The sequence below is a fragment of the Scomber scombrus genome, chromosome 12 (assembly GCF_963691925.1).
Source record: "Scomber scombrus chromosome 12, fScoSco1.1, whole genome shotgun sequence".
NCBI lineage: Eukaryota > Metazoa > Chordata > Actinopteri > Scombriformes > Scombridae > Scomber > Scomber scombrus.
This window is the reverse complement of record NC_084981.1, coordinates 30,300,275-30,315,290: the sequence shown is the minus strand read 5'-3', so window position 1 is coordinate 30,315,290 and position 15,016 is coordinate 30,300,275. Positions and strand designations below refer to the sequence as shown.

The 15,016-nt window shown below is 39.6% G+C and overlaps 1 protein-coding gene across 1 annotated transcript in view; it reads left to right on the top strand.

The window, feature by feature from the left end:
- LOC133991872 (NACHT, LRR and PYD domains-containing protein 12-like) overlaps nucleotides 1-11,883 on the top strand; it is a gene marked incomplete at its 5' end in the record, with an annotated part of 32,838 nt that extends 20,955 nt beyond the window's left edge. The window contains 5 exons of the mRNA XM_062430466.1: nucleotides 7,789-7,959; nucleotides 9,043-9,216; nucleotides 9,379-9,552; nucleotides 10,450-10,626; nucleotides 11,665-11,883. Of these exons, the coding sequence (XP_062286450.1) occupies nucleotides 7,789-7,959; nucleotides 9,043-9,216; nucleotides 9,379-9,552; nucleotides 10,450-10,626; nucleotides 11,665-11,677 (709 nt within the window). The remainder of the gene's footprint in view (nucleotides 1-7,788; nucleotides 7,960-9,042; nucleotides 9,217-9,378; nucleotides 9,553-10,449; nucleotides 10,627-11,664) is intronic.
- Nucleotides 11,884-15,016: the final 3,133 nt, after the last annotated feature.

Genomic DNA, 15,016 nt, shown 5'->3' with positions numbered 1-15,016 from the left:
GGCAATAAAATGAATCTAAAATAGAATAAAACAGATAAAATAGAAGAACTAAAAAATTCCAGGGAAATGTTGAGTGCCACGGGGCTACTGCCGGGACGAGTACACGATTTATTTCCAGTGTTCAAAAGTCACCCTGATCAAATTCTGGTTTCAAGTATTAAGTACATCTTACTAGTCAGTATCAAGTGTAATGTACTTTATTCTCAACTTAACATACCTGAAAATATTAAGTAAATGTTAATCATATTTAAGCATAAATAATATTTATTTAAACTAATTAAGTAAAGTCTACTTCATTTTTTCACAGACAGGAACATCACTGTTATGAAATTATTAAGTAAATCTTTAGAGTAGATTTTATTATACTTTTTTTATTTTATATGTTTTCACTGATTCAAATACATCGCTATGAAATACAGTCTACATTTCTGAATAGGCCTTCTGTGAGCAGCTAATGTAAAGCTAGCAGAGCTTAATGAAGAGGACAGCTTCTTACCTCGAGAGAAGGATCAAAGGGGAGAGCTTTATTTCTGTCTCCATATGTTAATGAGGTGGGCGGTTCTAACATTAGTCTTAAGGTCCGTGTAAAGTAAGTATAAATAAATATGTGTTCAGAAAAGTGTGTTGTTAACCACCCTGCCAAATGTGAATAATTTAAAAATCACTAAATATGTGAAATTAGGCTTCAAAGTGTAAAAATCAGCCTCTATCTCTGCTCCCAATCGCTGTGGGCGTTCCCGCCAAGTTCGCTGAAGCCCCGCCCCCTACCGAGTGTCACCTGTCAATCACAAAAAAGTAGGTCAGTTTCTGCCCAGCAAAAACCCCCATTACATTAGGGTCAATGGGGAGCGAGACAGGTATTGCCGCCGGTCTCGGCCCCCCCGTTTAAATTTTGTGCAGACCCCGCCTGTCAACGTCACATCTTATGAATCTCACACCTTTGTTGACATTTTGACCAAAAATTATTTGTCTCCTTTTTACGGTTTGGCTGTGAGCTCGAGTTAAAAATAAAAATGAAGGTTATTTTTTACTGCTTCTCGCACTCAAGCTAACTGACGCTTCCACTCTAACTTTGAAGAAAAAGTGATTTCCACTCCTCGTTTGACTGCTCATAGTTTGAAAAGTTTACATGTTATGTAAAAACTGTTTGGTGTTTTGGAGGGAGCACAAGTTTTCCTCCGTTTTAAAGTTTGAATCACATTTCTACTGCTGTAGAGGGAGTGCCTCGGAGCTTAGCACCCATGGCACTAATAAAGAGTTACAGTGCAGTGTGAGATATTAACCCTAAAGATGTGATTTAATAAAAAGCAGCAAACAGAAGAGTCTTCAGCTGAGATTTAAAGAAGTGAGAGTTGCAGCAGACCTTCAGTCTTCTGGGAGTTTGTTCAGAAATGTGGAGAATAAAACCTGAACTCTGCTTCTCCAGGTTTAGTTTGGACTCTGAGGACAGAAAGCAGACCTGATCCAGACCAGCTGAGAGGTCTGGATGCTTTATAACGTAGCAGCAGATCAGAAATGTGTTTTGGCTCTAAACCGTTCAGTGCTTATAAACCAACAGCAGTATTTTAAAGTCTATTCTCTGACAGACAGGAAGTCAGTGTAAAGATATGAGAACTGGACTGATGTGATCCACTTTCTTGGTCTTAGTGACTCTGAATCAGCTGCAGCTGTCTGATGGACTTTTTAGGGAGAACTGTAAAGTCCAGTCTGCTGAAGATAAATGCATGGACCAGTTTTAATCAATCATACTGAGACATAAGTCCTTTAATTCTGGATTTATTCTTCAGGTGCATGTTCACATTTGGTTTTCGTGCATTTTATGGGTAATCTACTAAGAATAATTGCTCAAATGAAAACAGACAGCAGTATTTAAATGAGGGTTTTGTGTCTTTATGGAGAATTTCGTCGAGCAGAAAGCCCACAAGCGCAAAATGAAATTTGATAAGGTTCTAGTGTAAGAAATTAACAAATATATTGAGTTATAGCAAAAAATATATTACCAAAGAAAACGCTTTGTGTGAGAGTATTTGTGACAAAAACAGCAAAATTACCTTCGGGTTTGGTAATTCACAATGCGTATGATAAATAACATATTTGCATTTTCTCCTCCCTGTATTTCGCACATTGGGGTAAAAACGCCCCATATTGAATATTTATTATGGCAAACGTACTAAATGGACAGTGAATACTATCTTGCACATTAGAAAGATGCAAGCCTCAATGCACTGCGTTAGTAGTTTTTTGCGGATGATGTCAAGTTTTCTCACATTTTTACACATGCAGACCTTTAGTTAATCAGGCCCAATGTGTGTCTCCTTCTCCTTGTGGTCTAACAAATGGTTTGAATCCACTTCCCTCCTCATCAAACATCTAAACTGCCTATAAAAAGTATTCACCCCCCTTGGATGTTTTCCCCTTTTATTGCTTTTATAAATGAAATCATGATCCATTCTTCTTTGCAAAACCGCTCAAGCAACTTCAGGTTGCATGGGGATCAGACATGAACAGCCCTTTTCAAGACCAGCCACAAATCCTATATTGGATTGAGGTCTGGCTTTGACTCAGCCACTCCAGAAAATTCACCTTGTTGTCTTCAAACCATTTCTGTGTAGCATTCGCTGTATGCTTTAGGTCATTGTCTTGCTGGAAAATAAATCTTCTCCCAAGTTGCAGTTCTCTTGCAGACTGAATCAGATTATCCTCCAGGATTTCCCTCGCTATATTTTGCTGTATTCATTTTAGCCTGTGGCTGTGAAGCTTCCCCACAGCATGATGCTGCCACCACCATGCTTCATGATGCTGCCTCCACCATGCTTCATGATGCTGCCACCACCAAGCTTCATGGTAGGGATGGTGTGTTTGTGGTGATGTGCAGTGTTTGGTGTCTACCAAACATAGCGTCTATTCTGATGCCAAAAAGCTCCAATTTGGTCTCATCAGACCAAAGAACCTTCTTCCAGTTGACCTTAGAGTCTCCCACATGCCTCTGGGTGAACTCTTGTCAATATTCAATATGAGTTTTCTTCAACAGTGGCTTTCTCTTTGCCACTCTCCCATGAAGCAACAGTTGTTGAATGCAGAGTCTCTCCCACATCAGCCACTGAAGCTTTTAACTCCTTCAGAGTAGTCACATGTGTGTTGGTGGCTTCCCTCACCAGTCTCTCCTTCTTGCACAGTCACTCAGTTTGTGATGACGGCTCTAGGCAGATTTATACATGTGCCGTACTCCTTCCATTTCTTGAAGGTGGATTTAACTGAACTCCAGATGATGTTCAGTGACTTGGAATAGTTTTTGTACCCATCCCCTCACTTCTTCTTTTCAATAATCTTTTCTTCTTTTCTCTGAGTTTCTTGGAGTGTTATTTTGTCTTCATGGTGTAATTGTAGCAGGAATACTGATGAACCAGTGACTGGACCTTCCAGAAATAGGTGTTTTTATATTACAATCACTTGAGACACATTAGCTGCACTCGGGTGATCTCCATTTCACTATTTGTGAGACTACTAGCACCAACCGGCTGGACCTCTGTTGAATTAGGTCAGTCATTTTGTAGAAATCTGTTTTCACTTCGACATTAAAGCGTTTTTTTGTTTTTTTGTAAATTCTTGTTAAAAAAGACAAATTATATTGACCATGATTTCATTTATAAAAACAATATAAGGGGAAAACATCCAAGGGGGTGAATACTTTTTATAGGCAGTGTATTTTAAATCCTGCATTGTTTACATCCATGTATATTAGCTTGCAGTCTTCTTCTTCTTCTTCTTCTTCTTCTCTGTCTTTGCTGACACATTGTTGTCTCTGTCTAATGACTTTTGAACTCTTCTAATCTTACTATATATAAATACTGAGAGTCTGGACTGTTTATGTGGGGAAAGAGCTGCATGCAGCTTGTGAGCTGTCGGTTGGCCTCCACTAATGTCATGTGACATAAAGAATGTGTTCATGTCCACAGAGAGAGGAAGAGGAGGGCTGTTTCTGTGGAGGAGCAGCTGTCCTGCTGTTCTTTGTGTCAGGATGTCCTGAAGGATCCAGTCTCTACCAGCAGTGGATACTGGTTCTGGAGACTTCTCTGGTGGATCATCTCATACTGGTTCCAGTCTGCTTCATCAGGAGACCCCTCCTGTCCCCAGTGTGCAGAAAGATCCAGAACCAGACCTGGACTGCAGACAGACAGTCAGACCAGCACTGTACAAAGTAAGACTGAAGATCTGTCTGCTGATGTCATCATCTCTGAAAACAGGACAGGAATCTACCTCCTCTATCCTGCTGAACATTAACAGTCACACTGATTTCTGTTTCATTCTACCTTTTTTCTTCTCTTTCAGCAGAAAGTGGTCTGCAGGAGGTTTTAGATGAACATCAGATCAGTCTGAGCAGCACATGTGAATGTGTGACTCAAGGAACTGATGAAGCAGGAAGTGAAATCCTCCTCATCAGCATCTTCACTGAGGTCCACATCACAAAGGGACAGAGTGAAGAGGTTAATACCCAACATGAGGTGAGGCAGCTTGAAACAGCTTCCAAGATGAAGACCCTCCATGACGCTCCAATCAAGTGTCAGGACATCTTTAAAGTCTTACCTGGCCAACAGAAACACATCAGAGTGGTTCTGATGAACGGCGTCGCTGGCGTTGGAAAAACCTTCTCAGTGCTGAAGTTCACTCTGGACTGGGCACAGCGCTCCAACAACCAAGATATCAGTCTGCTGATTCTGTTCTCGTTCAGGTCGCTGAACTTGATCAAAGATAAGCAGTACAGTCTGCTCATGCTGATCCATGTTTTCTATCCAACATTACAGAAGCTCACAGCAGAGAAACTCGCTGACTGTAAAGTTTTGTTCATCTTTGACGGCCTGGATGAAAGCAGACTTTCACTGGATTTCAACAACAGTGAGGTTGTGTCTGATGTCACACAGAAGTCATCAGTCAGCGTGCTGTTGACAAACCTCATCAAGGGGAAGCTACTTCCCTCGGCTCTCGTCTGGATAACTTCTCGACCTGCAGCAGCCAATCAGATCCCTCCTTCATGTGTGGACAGGGTAACAGAAGTACGAGGCTTCACTGACGCCCAGAAGGAAGAGTACTTCAGGAGGAGATTCAGTGATGAAGAGCAGTCCAGCACAATCATCTCACACATCAAGACATCCAGGAGCCTCCACATCATGTGTCACATCCCAGTCTTCTGCTGGATCACTGCTACAGTTCTGGACCACATGTTGACTCCAGACCAGAGAGGAGAGCTGCCCAAGACCCTGACTGACATGTACTCACACTTTCTGCTGGTTCAGACAAAGAGGAAGAAGAACAAGTATGATGAGGGACATGAGACGAGTCCACAGGAGCTGACGGAGGCTGACGGGAAACTTCTTCTGAAGCTGGGGAGGCTGGCGTTTGAACAACTGGAGAAAGGAAACATCCTGTTCTACCAAGAAGACCTGAAGCAGTGTGGTCTTGATGTCACAGAGGCCTCGGTGTTATCAGGAGTTTGTACAGAGATCTTCAAAAGAGAGAGTGTGAGCTTCCAGAAAGCAGTCTACAGCTTTGTTCATCTGAGCGTTCAGGAGTTTCTGGCTGCAGTCTACATATACCACTGTTACACCAGCAGGAAGACAGAGGTACTGGAGGACTTCGTGGGAAGATACTACAGTTACTCATCTCTGGATGACTTCCTGAAGAGAGCCATGCTGAAATCTCTGAGAAGTAAAAATGGCCACCTGGACCTGTTTGTCCGCTTCCTTCATGGCCTCTCTCTGGAGTCCAACCAGAGTCTCTTAGGAGGCCTGCTGGGTCAGACAGACAACAGTCCAGAAACCATCCAGAGAGTAATCAACAACCTGAAGAAGATGAACAGTGGTGATATCTCTCCTGACAGAAGCATCAACATCTTCCACTGTCTGATGGAGATGAACGACCGCTCAGTACATCAGGAGATCCAAGAGTTCCTGAAGTCAAAGAACAGATCAGAGAAGAAACTCTCTGTGATCCACTGCTCAGCTCTGGCCTACATGCTGCAAATGTCAGAGGAAGTTCTGGATGAGTTGGACCTGAAGGATTACAAAACATCACTGGAGGGACGATGGAGACTGATCCCAGCTGTGAGGAACTGCAGAAAGGCTCGGTAAGTCCAGATGTGATTAACATTATAAATCAGTGTAGATAAGTAGTTTAGTTCTTCAAATATAAATAATATAAAATTTTTATTATTGTTTAAATAGTGCTCTACTTGTTTATAGATGAAATAACATGTCAGTTATATTTAGTCTCAGATGTTCTTGAGCTGTTTAAATGTTGTGAGTTTAAATAATGTTGATGTTCAGTTGGTTGTTTCTAGCTGTTAAGTTAATGAACATTTATTCTATTTATTTCTAGTAATTATTGGATGTTACAGTTTTTTCTTCTATGTCTCTTCCTTTGGGTGTTGGAGGCTTCATTCAAACCTGGTGAAACACATGAAGGACTTTAGAGGTTGTGGTTGAGGTTTTATTACAGCAGCATTTTATCACAACATATATCAGTATTTTACAGTTATCAGTGAATGCAGTTAAGTTATTATTATATGATATATAATCAGACATACAGGTAATACCTGGTTTTAATAAGCAGACTTTAAAATAAGATCTAAATCATTTTTGATCTGTTTCTGAATTGAACTGTATTTATTTTATTTGTAACAACCTGTAAACTAAACATCTAAATATTGTCACAACCTGGCTCAGAGGTAGGACAAAAGATGGAGACCACACATGACTTTAAACTAGAAAACATACATTTATTGAATTAAACTAAAATAACTATGTATGTCAGTTCATCAGTAATGTTTGTAATGTATGGGGGTGTGTGAATGTGTATAAATGTGAAATGAAACAAGAATATTAATAACCAAAGCTCAAAACAAACCCAGCAACTCAAACAGGAGAGAGAGAGTAAATGCCCAGATGCTCTATTTATAAAAGAGGCATCCACACAAATCCAGGTGCTAACTATCTCTCCTGATGAGCCACTCCCCAAATCCCAGACAATCAATCAACCCAGGTCAGAGGCCATGAGGCCGTCACAATATTTAATGACATTGATATTTAATGATGTACAGGTGTAATATTGTCAGGTCATTAGTTTCATTAGTGTTTGTGAACAGTCAGTAAATGTAGCTGCTTATGGATGTGAACCTGACAGCAGCAGGTAGCAAAGAGAGATGATCTTTCTCAACTGGAACTGTTCACTGAGTTGAACTGAGTCTAAATATCCTGCAGTCACATTAAAAATAGTGGACAGTAAAAGTGTTTTTCTAATCAAGATGTCCTCATGTTAACTTTGTGGAGACAGACATGGGATCAGATCACACAGACACACTGTGCACATTATGAAGCCTCAATGTAACTCCATTTTATCTCCTTCTTCTGCAAGATAAAAGCTAAACAAAGATTAAAAGTCTGCAGGTATGAGAGAGAGTGATGAGAATGATTGTTTCATTCAAGCACAGTGAGACAGCATCAGCTGAACTGGGAGTGTTCTGGTAGCTTACTGGTCTGTGCTTTGATTCTGGTGGTGGACCTTTGTTGCATGTCATTCTCTGTCTCTCTCTCCTCTTGTTTCCTGTTTATCTCTCAACTGTCCATTAAAGGAATAAAATGCCTCAGAAAACAAAGATGATCTGAACCACTGATGTGAAGATCAAATGTTCATCAAAATAGTGAATGTCAAACTGTTTGATCATCAAATGCATGAAGTAAATATAAAGTGTCCTCTTTCATGATAACATATGTTGTAATATATGTGTCATTACAGACTTTATAACTGTAAACTCTCAGAGACTCACTGTGAAGTTTTGGCCTCAGCTCTGAAGTCCAACCCTCATCTGACACATCTGACCCTGGGTAGAAACAAACTGTCTGATTCATCAGTGAAGCGTCTGTCTGCTGGACTAGAGAGTCCAAACTGTAGACTGAAGGCTCTGAGGTCAGTTCACTGACTGTAGCTTTGGCAGATTTATTTCTATTTAGTTTCAAATGTTTGGTTTATAATTTTCAGGATTAGCTGAACACAAATCTGTAGAATGTAAATGTTTTCAGTTGTTTTCTTGTTGTGAGTAAAAATGACTTCCAGAGTTTAAACTAATATGAGGCTTCAGCAGTCTGAGTTCCACATATCAAGTAAGTATGTTTGTGTTTCTTCAGTGTTTCCTTGCTGAGCTGCAGTGGAGGGATCCAAACTCAAAGAGGGAATTTAGTTCTAAATATTCTGAAACTTTGAGTCACACAAATCAAGTGTGAGTCTACCAGACTGTCAAAGCCTCATATTAGCTTCAACTGGACTTATTACACACACACACACACACATACGCACACACACACACACATACGCACACACACACGCACGCACGTACGCACGCACGCACGCACGCACGCACGCACGCACGCACGCACGCACGCACACACACACACACACACACACACACACACACACACACACAGAAAAAGACAAACACACAAATATACACAACACACACACACACATATACTGAAAAAACAATGCAAACACACACGCACACAAACAACACACACAGAAACATACATACACACAGAAACACAACAGACACACACACACACATATACTGAAAAAACAATACAAACACACACAGATAAACACACACACAGATAGTGAAACACACACACAACACACACACACTTAAACACAAACAGAAACACACAACACACACAGACATATACACACATACAAACACACACACACAGACACACACATAAACACAAACAAACACAAAAAAATGTGAACACACACACACACAGAAATACACACACATACATACAGCCAAAGTAATACACAAACACACACAATCACATCAACACATACACATACAACGACACACAGACACACACACACACACACACACACACACACACACACACACACACACATTTTCTACATTCAAATCTTCTTCAGCTCTGAACAGATTATGAAACATTTAATAATTTCAAACATGAACTTTGTTTTCTAAACTGACTTCATTTATTCTTTATTCAGATTGCAGAGCTGCAGTTTGTCAGAGATCAGCTGTGATTATCTGGCCTCATCTCTGAAGTCCAACTCCTCCCATCTGAGAGAGCTGGATCTGAGATACAACAACCTGAAGGATTCAGGAGTGAAGCAGCTGTGTGGTTCTCTGGAGAGTCCAGACTGTAAACTGGAGACTCTGATGTAAGTTCACTGACTGTCTGTTACTATTGTTGATCTTAATGTTTAACAACTGAACCTAATTTATGTTCATACATAACTTACATCATGAAGTTCATTTGTTTCCATGTTTTTTTCAAACATGAACTTTGTTTTCTAAACTGATTTCATTTATTCTTTATTCAGATTGTGGGAGTGCAGTTTGTCAGAGATCAGCTGTGATTATCTGGCCTCAGCTCTGAAGTCCAACTCCTCCCATCTGAGAGAGCTGGATCTGAGATACAACAACCTGAAGGATTCAGGAGTGAAGCAGCTGTGTGGTTCTCTGGAGAGTCCAGACTGTAAACTGGAGACTCTGATGTAAGTTCACTGACTGTCTGTTACTATTGTTGATCTTAATGTTTAACAACTGAACCTAATTTATGTTCATACATAACTTACATCATGAAGTTCATTTGTTTCCATGTTTTCATGTTTTTACTGAACAAAGTTTAGTGTGTAGTTATAAAAGATGACTGATTGTTAAAGTGTAGAAAATGTCCACTGTTAGTTGTTAAAGTAAAGTTTCTAATTGTTGGTAAAGAGTCACATCTGTATACAGAAGATCCTCTCAACTAATATCTGTTTGAAACTCATCAAGTTTACTTGATGGAGAAATATTTCTTTATTTTCTTTAATGTATTAATGGTAAATGGACTTTTACATTACGTCTCATTCACCCATTCACATACATTCATTCCTGCACCGTTGGCACAGCAACTTTTGGACTGGAAGAGCCGGGAATAGAACACACACACACACACATACACGTAGAAACACACAGACACACACACACACACACACATAGACACACAGACACACAGACACACAGACACACACACAAACAAACACACAGACACACACACACATACACGTAGAAACACACACACACACATACACACATAGAAACACACACACACACACACACACAATACACACAAACACACACAAACACACAGACACACACACACACATACACATAGAAACACACACAAACACACACACAGAAACACAAACACTTACACACACACACTACACACAGACACACACACACACACAAACACACAGACACACACACACACACACATACACATAGAAATACACACACACACACACACACACACTTAAATCTTCTTCAGCTCTGAACAGATTATGAAATTTAATAATTTCAAACATGAACTTTGTTTTCTAAACTGACTTCATTTATTCTTTATTCAGATTGATGTTCTGCAGATTGTCAAAGATCAGCTGTGATTATCTGGCCTCAGCTCTGAAGTCCAACTCTTCCTCCCATCTGAGAGAGCTGGATCTGAGAGGAAACAACCTGCAGGATTCAGACGTGAAGCAGCTGATTGATCTTCAGCAGAGTCCAGACTGCAGACTGGAGACTCTGGGGTCAGTAGAGAGTTGGAGTCAGTCTGTGCTGGTTTCAGCAGTTTAGTATTAAACACAGTCAGTATCAAAGCAAAGATCCAGTATTTCCTGGTGAACTTCAAACCTTCTCAGTGCTGTTTTCCTCAGTGAAGCTGTGAGAGGAGAATGGTGACAGGCTTCAGGATTGGACAGAAAGACAGAGAGAGAGAGAACAGTCAGCCAATCAGATGAGCCAGAAGCTTGTTGTGATCATGTGTTTGAATTGATGTGAAGACGACTGTTGTTGTTGTGTTGATGTCTGCAGGAAATAAAGCTGGATTACAGCTGACAGCCTTACAAGATGTATAGAGACAGTGGTCCTCATCATCAAACTGTCACACCATCAAATCTGATCTCAAAGTGTTTGTTCTCTCATTTCAACACTAAACTATTGATCAGTTCATCTTTGTCAGAGCTCTAAGATCAGTCTGACTGCAGCCTGCAAATCACTGGCTCTGATTTAACACAAGCATTATTACGTTTAGTAACCATGTGGTCTTTATACAGACCAGAACCTCTGCTGAAGTCCAGGAATCACAGCAGCTGTTTAGCTGAGAGCTCTGACTGATTGTCATGTGATGATTTAACAGCAGGAAACATCTTCAAATCCCACAGAGACTCTGTAGCTTTAAACTTTGATAAGAGTTGACATGTATCAGCAGTAAATCCATCAGTAAACTGATGAGTGAATGTCTCTGTTTCTGCAGTAATGATGTGTTCATGACTCTCAGCACTTTATTTCCTCTGTGTACTTGAGTGAAATCTGCAGAGGAAACACACTTGATAGTAAAAGTGTGTGCAGGTGTGTGAGCTTGGAGCTCAGTGTGTTCACTCCAACACGTTAACATGAGAGCTGAAAGGAAGCAAGCTACGCTGCACAGCTGTTCCACTTCTGGTCTGAACAGGACTGAAGTCCCTGCTGCTCTTTATACTGGATGTGCTGCATCACTGACTGACAGCTGATGAAGTGAGTCTCACTAAACACTGATTTATATCCGCTGTTCTTTCTTCTCTCATCAGATGGGGGTCATGATCTCTGTCAGAGTGAGAGTGAACATCCAGGAGTGTTGAGAGAGGATCAGCTGGATCCTGATGATCCATCTGGAGTCTGGATCTGGATTTTGTCGTCTTCACTTAAGTCTCTTAACTGACTACAAACTGAACAGTTATCTCTGGATTTAGCTGAAGTCAGCACTTTACAGATTTGTTCGACGTGAGCTGTTTGATGCAGAAAATATAAAAAAGTTGTAATAAACATGGAAATAAATGAATAGTCAGCGTTTTTATCCTGTGTGGAGCTTCAGCTTCATGTTTAACATATTATTATCATATTTTTATTGTAGTTATTTTTCTGTCTTTGTGTTTAAATTACTCATATTTGATTGAATCTGTATTTTTTGTTTTGGATTCTGTGGATCTGTTAGATGTTTTTTATCTAACCACTGGACCACCAGCATCTGAGTTTATATCATGCTTTATTTTGAAGCTCCATTATTCTTTATCATTTATTATTAATTTCTTTAAAATAATTGTTTGTGTTTGGTGATATTTATAGATTTACATTTCTACTGATATGTCATTTATTATTGGAAACCTCATTCTCACAAATGTTCAATTATATGTTTGCATGTTTGTCTGAGCTGGAGGAAGGAAACAGCACCACCAAGTGATGATTCAAGACATTTATTTTATTTTTAATGTAGAAAAGGAGAAAGTCAGTCTAGTTAGAGATGTCTCTGTTAATCATTTTGTCTATGAAACAAACATGTAGAAAAATTAATACATTTAAGAAGCGTGTCCAAAAATGTCACATCCACATTAAGAGAAACACACACACTAAGAAGTAAAAAGCAATCCAACACAGAGTCCACACATGGCACACATCCTTCATAAAATACACAAAACTACTACTACTACTTTATTAAATGATACCACCCCCTCCTAACCCTGACCATCTGGAGTCAAAGCTAATAATAAAGGAAACAGTTTAGTCTGTTTAATACTGAACTCTTTTAAAGTTCTGCTACTTGTCTACAAATCACTGAATGGTTTAGGTCCAGAATACATGAATGACATGTTAGTAGAATATAAACCCAGTAGAGCTCTGAGATCTACTGACTCAGGTCAGATAGTGGAGCCCAGAGTTCAGACTAAACATGGTGAAGCAGCTTTTACACAACTGGAACAAACTACCAGCAGAACTGAAATCAGGTTAAAACCACTTCTCTTCTCCTGTGCTTATGATTGAGCTCTTTCAAAGCACTTTAAATTGTAATCTTTCATTTGCACTCTATGTCCTTTTAATGATTTTAAAGCAAATCATTATTTTATGCTGCAATCTTATATTTAATGCTCTATTCTATTTTATTTTTATTTTATTTTTAAAAATTGTATGTTTTTATGTTTTTTGTTTCCATTTCTTACTGTTAAAGTTTAAAGTCTGTGTAAAGTAAGAATAAATATGTGTTCTGAGTTTGACATACCACAGAAAAGTGTGTTGTTAACCACCCTGCCAAATGTGAATGATTCAAAAAATCGCCAAATATATGAAATTAGGCTTCAAAGTTGTGTAAAAATCAGCCTCTTTCTCTTCTCCCAAACGCTGTGGGAGTGGCCGCCAAGTCCGCTGAAGCCCCGCCCCCCTACCAAGTGTCACCTGTCAATCCTCTACCAGAAACATGAACGCTAGGTCTGAGAGCTTTCTGCTGCTACCTCAGCTGCTAGCTCGGCGGCTAACTCAGCTAACTGGCTACCTGTAGACTGTAGTAGTAGTGTGCGCTGAATGTATTTATACCTTTACAGCAGCAGGGCGGGTTTATGCTAAGCCTAGCTCCACAATTCAAATCTAAATGGTTGAAATGCTTTTTACACATTTTTTTGAAATACATTTATGACCTATTTAATGTGTTTAGAAGAAAATGTCTGAATTCACTTTACACAGTCTTTAAATGTGTGTTTTTATGTAAAGCACATTGGGTTGCCATTGTGTATGACATGCATTATCTAAATAAAGCTTCCTTGACTTTAAGACAATGGTTGGGTTTCAGAGTCGTGCTGCTACTTGTAACTCCATCTGCTCCTTCCTGATGACCTGCAGGAGACTGACTGTGGTTTCAGGTTATTCTGTTATACTCTGACTTCCTGTTGACCAGTGTGCAGATGTGGTTGCGGTTTGGCAGCTTGTGAGAGATGATGACACAGAAACTACATCTGGAGAGTAAAGCTTCATTTTCCGTTACTTATATCTTGTTATGATTTCAGATGTTAAACGTGGTCAAAGTTAAGACATTTGAGGTGAACATACTATATGTAGAAATGCTGCCTGCAAGTTAAAAGTCAACCTACTCTTAACGCTTCGTTTGTGAGTTTATTCTACTTTGCTGCTCTTCACACATAAAACCCATAAATGACCATCAATGTGTTAAGATAGTGTTATGTAAGACTGGCATATTAATTGCACTCTTTGCCTAATCATGTTCAGCAAGTATTTTTATACCAGAGAGAGAAAGTTACAGGTTTAACTCACCTGACATGAGTTTTACTGATTGTATTAATAAGAGTTCAGATTTAAGGACTTTGACGCAGCTTGGTTTGAGTCTTATTGGCAAACATTTGGACGTTTGGAAGCATCACTATCTACAATACTTTTATATTCCACATGTGAGGAAGCTGGAGACATAAGAACAGAAACATTATAATCAAGCAGATATTTAATTACATTATTCTTTCATTATGTCTGCTGCTCTTGGGTGAAATCCATGACTTCCCCGGTCCTGGATTAGGCGGTCCTCGCTAGAGTGGGACATCTGACCTCGCAGGTACAACCACAAGTAGGAAACTTAATTTTAAAGTCCATTTTAATTCCTTCACCAAAACTGCCTTTTATCATTTGTGCAATATAGTGATGGTGAGACTTCTACTGAGCCAGCAAGGTGCTGAAAAGCTTGTTCATGCTTTTCCGTAATGATCTATATACTGCTCTACCAAAAGCCTGAAGACTACAGACTATTCAGAATGCTGCTATCAGGGCTAAAAAAAAGACAAAAACTAAAATGAAAGATCATATAACTCTTCTTGAACATGACCTACACTGGCTCAGCTTATCTTTTAGAGTTGATTTCTTCGTTTTTAAGACATTAAATGTAATTTTATGATCCTCCACGTCCCCTAACATCCTGCACAGCTGCTTTTTAACTGGTCCAAAGTTCTTCAGGACTTGCTGACTCAGTGACAGTTTTTAAAAGACAACTCAAGACAAGTATTATAATACTGTCACAGAGAGCAGAGCAGGTGAAGCCACATGCCAAAGACAGCAGGCAGATGAGATGAACCGCAGAGTATTTATTGAGAAAATTAAAAAACGCTGAGACAC